At 33.3% G+C, this 5,979-nt stretch overlaps 1 protein-coding gene across 15 annotated transcripts in view; it reads right to left on the bottom strand.

Moving 5' to 3' along the window:
• The window catches only part of LOC117174093 (histone deacetylase 6), a 788,923-nt gene that overhangs the window by 186,211 nt on the left and 596,733 nt on the right, over window positions 1-5,979 (bottom strand). For all 15 annotated transcript variants that reach the window (XM_033362808.1, XM_033362803.1, XM_033362813.1 and 12 more), the window contains one exon: window positions 453-582. In XM_033362808.1, the coding sequence (XP_033218699.1) occupies window positions 453-582 (130 nt within the window). The remainder of the gene's footprint in view (window positions 1-452; window positions 583-5,979) is intronic.

Raw genomic sequence — 5,979 nt, 5'->3', positions numbered from 1 at the left:
CAGCTCTCTCTTATAAGAGATGTGAAATCATGAAATAATGAATATAAATAAATAATATAAATGGCCTGGAAAACATAAAAGGGATAAGGGACGTTAATTATTTTCTGTTATTTGAAGAGTTAAGAGTTCCTTTCAAGTGAGCCCGTTGTGGCATTCTGTTCTTGAAACCTAAATAAAAGCATAAGTCTCCGAACCTCCATTCTAAAGATTTATAAACATTTTTTAACGAATTCTGACTTTTCCTCACGATTTCCGTCAGAAAACGTAACAAAAGTGGGCGGAAATGGTCAGAAGTCTTAACTTTTTTATGATGATTCCTGATTTTTTTAGTAGGGTTTATATAAGTTGTTATCTTCTTAAAAATAACTGTCAAGTTTTGCATACAAAATCATTCTATTTGCATTTCAAACTGAAAAATGATTTGAACTTTAATTATTATTTTATAGTTTTACCTCCTAGAGGGTCACCAGCACAAGCATCAAACCCCGCGGAAACCAAAATTAATTCTGGATCAAACTGATACGCGATTGGCAGCACAATTTGTTGAAAAGCAGCAATATACTCTGCATCTCCCATGCCTTTCTGAAAAAACAAGGTATTGCAAGCATTAAATACAATAATAATTATTTTGATAGCATTAAGCCAAATCCCTTGCGCGGTAAGAGGAACTCGCTTGTTTCTATAAAATATAAAAATCCTTAATAATTCGCTAGGTCAGCTACTAATATGTTATATTATTATTATTATATATTCAATGTTGAAATATCGATTTCTCTGTAACTTAAATGTGTTTCATTTTTTCATTTTACAACATCCAGTTGTAAAGGTGGTGGAAATGAGAAGGAAATTACCAGTTACACCAAATTGATAAGTAGTTTATTTTTACTTATAACCTATATAAAATAATCGAAACACAATATTGATTTAAATTAATTAAATAATACAATATGTTCACTGCTATTATTTACAGAGATTTTTCCAGTTCATCCCGGAACCCGCAACTAGCGTATATATGCACGTCTAGTGAATATGGAAAAAAAAGAAGAGTGTGGCAGGGCATTCCTGTCCTCAGAGGAACCTGAAAATTTCAAAGCATTTGACTGTCACTAAGTTTCGTGTTGCTACTTCAGTTCTGCATTACTGGCGGCGGTACAACCCGGATAACACACAGTACCAGCACGACTTATAGATCGTATGTAAATCCCCACTGTGACCACGCACGGTGTGCGCGATGTGCCACATAGCATCAGGTTAAAATATATTCTTGTACATAGAAATCAGTATGATCAATACCCAGGGTACGTGATGCAGCACGCACGCCGCACGGCTTGAGAGCGCGATGTATCTGTGGGAGTACCGACGCAGTGCCCGCACGACTTGCAGATCATGCGTAAATCTCCACTTTGCCCGCACACGGTGTGCGCGATGTGGGACATGGCATGTGACCTCCATCGTGACAAGGTGTCCTTGTAACGTACGGATTAAAAAAAAATATATAGCTGTAACTTTCATTTATGTTTTCTGTTACGATTCTGTAAGAGGAAACTATCACTTTAACGTTATTTATCACGTTAAAATATAGTCTTGTATATAAAAATCAGTATCATCAATATATTTAAATTTGTTTCTAAATATGTAAAAAAACCTAAAAAATTCATAAAAGAAATAAAAAAAACGTATCACACGTTCAGATAACAATGCGTGATCCAGCACGTAGGCCGCATCCCATAAAAGCGCGATATGTCTGTGGAACTACCGACACAGTACCCACATGACTTGCAGATCATACGTAAATCCCCACTGTGACCGCAAACGGCATGCACGATGTGCCACATAGCATGTGACCGTCATCCCGACAAGGCGTCGGAGTAATGTGCGGTTAAAAAAAAAAGCTGTAACTTTCATTTATGTCCTTTATTATGATTCTGCAAGAGGAAAGTAACACTTCAACATTATTTATCGGGTTAAAATATATCCTTGTACATCGAAATCAGTATAATCAATATACTTAAATTTGTTTCTAAATGTGTAAAAAATGTAAAAAAATCCATAAAAGAAATAAAAAAACCTATTACACGAGAGAGTCCTTTTTATTAGAACATACCACACATTATTAATATGCAAGATACCTAAATGCTTGAAAGTTTTATTTTAAAGATTATATTACTAATTCGATTTATTTTGATTCAGTATCAAGAAGTCTAAATCTTGAAGTATGCTTATTTTTTCATTTTTTTAAATTATCTAAAAAGAAATTTGCTTTATAAATATCTTCTATAGCTTACTTTGAAACTCTGCTGTTTCAAATATCGTGCGCGCATGCTAGTTTTGCGTGCGCATTGTTTCTCAGATGAACGGGTCCTGTCTTGTGAGTGCGTGGAGTGTTCATAGATCGTGCCAGTTTGTGCAGTACCTGATCGCAAATATTATAGCCAGAAGTAAAAGCAAACAAAAAGAAGACGAATTAATTAAAACCTTTCAGATAAATTGTGTCTGCAGTAAGTATTTAATTAGATACTATCTTCATATAATTATGTGTGAGCATGGAAAGTTCCTGAATTGTCGGCCTTGCAAGGTTAGGGAATTTCGCATGAATAACTAAATCCGTAACCTCTCTGGCGGGCGTTAGCAGCTTGCGCCAATATACATGATTTTCGAATGACTCTTAAATGACAGTTTACATTTTTATCATTTCTCATTTCGTATTTTCACACACCACAGTTAATTCACAGGTTAATTAGGTTACTTCATAATCATCACCTCTGTTAAGAAAAGATTCACTATTAATAACGTCTGCTGAAGATTTCTAAATGTATGGAAAAAGAATATGGAAGACTTTAGACAGTTGATAAAAAGAGATATTTCGGGTTCAACTCATGTAAAAAACTACGAATTGTTTGCCGACGGTATCAAGTCATGATGTTCTTAGGTATAACTTCTACGATGCCTGTGATTGGCCAGAGCGCCCCACCGTGGGGACTGGTCGAACTTGATTGGCCAATCAAGTCTTTTTTAAAAATCCGGGAGAACGGAAAGCCAAATCGGATTGGTATTATATCCATTGTCCCTGTTAATGTTATTAGGGTGTTTTAAGATTTCGATTGCTTCTCTATGTTTTCTTGGAAATTTGTTGTGTGTTTTTGAACATACTGTTGTTTCATCAAATAAAATTTTATGTCCTGTTTCGATATGATGTTCAGCTAGTGCTGATTGCGTGAAATGTTTTAGCCTGACTATACTTTTATGTTCCTTCATACGTTGGCTCACCGCTCTCCCGGTTTCTCCAATATAGACTTTGCCACAAGAACAAGGGATTTTATATACTCCTGGATCACTGAAGGGTGCCTTTTTATCTTTAGGGTTATTTAATAGTTGTCCTATTTTCGCAGGTGGTTTAAATATGGCTTGGATGTTGTGTTTGTTGAGAATTCTTTCTATTTGTTCTATGACACCTTGGATGTAGGGTAGGGTGGTGGTCATATTTCTCTCTCTTTCTTTCTTAGGTTGTGTTGACTTGATTTTTTGAGTGTGTTTTCTTATTGCTTTATAAATTTGTTTGTTTGTGTAATCGTTCTGTATTAGGATTTGTTTAACGTTTTGTAATTCCTTTTATAAGTTATCTTTGTCTGTTATGGAGACAGCTCTGTATACAAGGGAGTTGATGACCGATTGTTTTTGAGATGGGTGATGATGGGAGGAGGCATGTAAGTATCTGTTTGTATGCGTGGGTTTTCTGTAAACTTCATGTCATTGTAAACTAATACGTCCAAGAAAGGCAATTTTCCGTTTTGTTCTATTTCCATGGTGAACTGGATATTAGGATGTAATTGATTGATAAAATCGAAAAACGTATTGAGTTCATCTCGTCCATGTCGCCAGATGACAAATGTGTCATCAACGTAACGGAAACAGAATTCTGGTTTAAGTTTGGCTTGGTTAAAGATTTTAGTTTCTAGATGTTCCCACAGTGGGACGCTCTGGCCCATCATAGGCATCGTAGAAGGTATACCTAAGAACATCATGACCTGATACCTCAGTTTCAGGTCAGCCCTGAAGATGTGAACTGCAATGTTCACGAAACGTCGGCAAACAATTCGTAGTTTTTTACATGAGTGAAACCCGAAATATCTCTTTTTATCAAAATGAATCATCGTGAAAGCATAAAATCTACTTAAGACAGTTCTTTCAGGATTTGAAAATTTTTAGGTAAACACAATTTTTCAGGGGGTTAAGAGAATAAGAAAATTATCTTAAGATTCATGGGGCAATTTCAAATGATTTTTTCCAAATGACATCTTAGAAAAAAATGGAAAAGATTACAAAAAATTAAAAATTACTACCTAAAATTTGAAAAAGGAAATAAAAGCTTTTGAATGGAAATTTTGCAATAATACAAAATTTTAGAATAAATTTGAGTAAAGCTAAGAGATACTTAGAAGTTTTGAAACGATTTAAGAATAATAAAAACGTATACGTTTTTTAAAGGATTTTTAAGGTTTAAAGAAAATTTTTTAAAAATTATGTACCTTTAGGTTGATAGGAGAAATCAAAGTGATTTCTTATTTTGAAAAATTAATTTTAAAAGAATATTTAAAAATATTTTTAACATTGTTGAAGAAGAAGCTAAAAGATTTTAAGACAATTTTCTTAATTTTGCAGGAAAAAATTCAAGAATTAAAATATATTAGAAGGTTTAAGTCTTGTTAACTGATTAAAAACAGAGAATGTTCTTGAGATTTATGGAAATACTTTTTTATTATTTTTCTTTTTTTTTAATGAACCTTAACAGAAAATTGAAAATGATTTAAAAACATTTCGAACGATTTCTTTAAATTATAACCTGTAAAATATTTTTGTGTACGATTTCAAACCAAAACCTCAGAATGTTTAACAAAATGTTGAAAGGTTTCAAGTAAATAAACAAATTTCCTTTAAATTCCTAGGAAAATATAGAAGACTTTAAAACAACTTCTTACTTCTGAAATGATTCTTCAAAATATTAAGAAAAATTCGAGCCAGTTAATATTTTAAAACTTGTCAGTATTCCCGAAAATTATTTATTTCTTCCACATTTCTAAGCCATAAATATCTTTTTAAAGTGCTTGAATTTTTCCTAATATTTTTAAAAATCCTGTACAATTGTTTTCTCCCCCAGCGCGTAATTTTCCTGGGGGAGGGGCGATTATACGGTTTGTAACATGCGAGGGAGAGGGGTGTAAAAACGGTCGAAAATTACTTTACGTAATTTATGAACGCTTCCATATTGGAAAATGGATCTAAAAATGTATTTGGTAGAAGTCATATTTAGATTTAAAGAAGGAAACAAATACCAAAAAACGAAAAATGTATCTCTAGTATTTTTCTTTACTTTCTCCTTATCAAAAAACAATTGTGAATATCACCACAATTAAAATCTCGATTGATTTAAAGAATTAAAACCGAAGTTGTTGTCTTTCTTATTATATGGTCACTGTTTTAAAAGAGGGATTTTTTCGAAATACTGTAGCTTCAAATCATGTTCTGAGTTTTCATATTATTTATTTACCATTATTTAACACCTTTCTTATTGTATAACTTCATTATTTTTCAGAGGTCTGTTTGATTTTTACATTCTCATTCATGAGCGTGCAATGTAATCGTCCAAATGTTTTATATCTGGTTTTTAACGCACCTTTACTTTTTGGAACGCAGAGAATCCAAAAATCATGAAATGTTATCGGTGTCTGTTTGTACTAGGCAGTCTGATAAGTACCTGAAAATTCTAAGAGATGGCATTAGTATTCACTAATGTGAATCATTTTCGTCGAGCTTCATCCTTCAAATGACGCCTGTCAAAACTTCAGCCATTTATGTGTACGCATTCACAATATGGAAAAGTATGAGTTTCGAGTTTTGATCAAACACTACTATCTTCGCAAGAAAACGATATCCGAGACCAAGGCCAAGCTGGATAAGTATTACCCGGACTCTGCACCGTCG

The sequence above is a fragment of the Belonocnema kinseyi genome, chromosome 6 (assembly GCF_010883055.1).
Source record: "Belonocnema kinseyi isolate 2016_QV_RU_SX_M_011 chromosome 6, B_treatae_v1, whole genome shotgun sequence".
NCBI classification, from domain to species: Eukaryota; Metazoa; Arthropoda; class Insecta; order Hymenoptera; family Cynipidae; genus Belonocnema; species Belonocnema kinseyi.
This window is presented reverse-complemented; position numbering and strand designations above follow the sequence as displayed.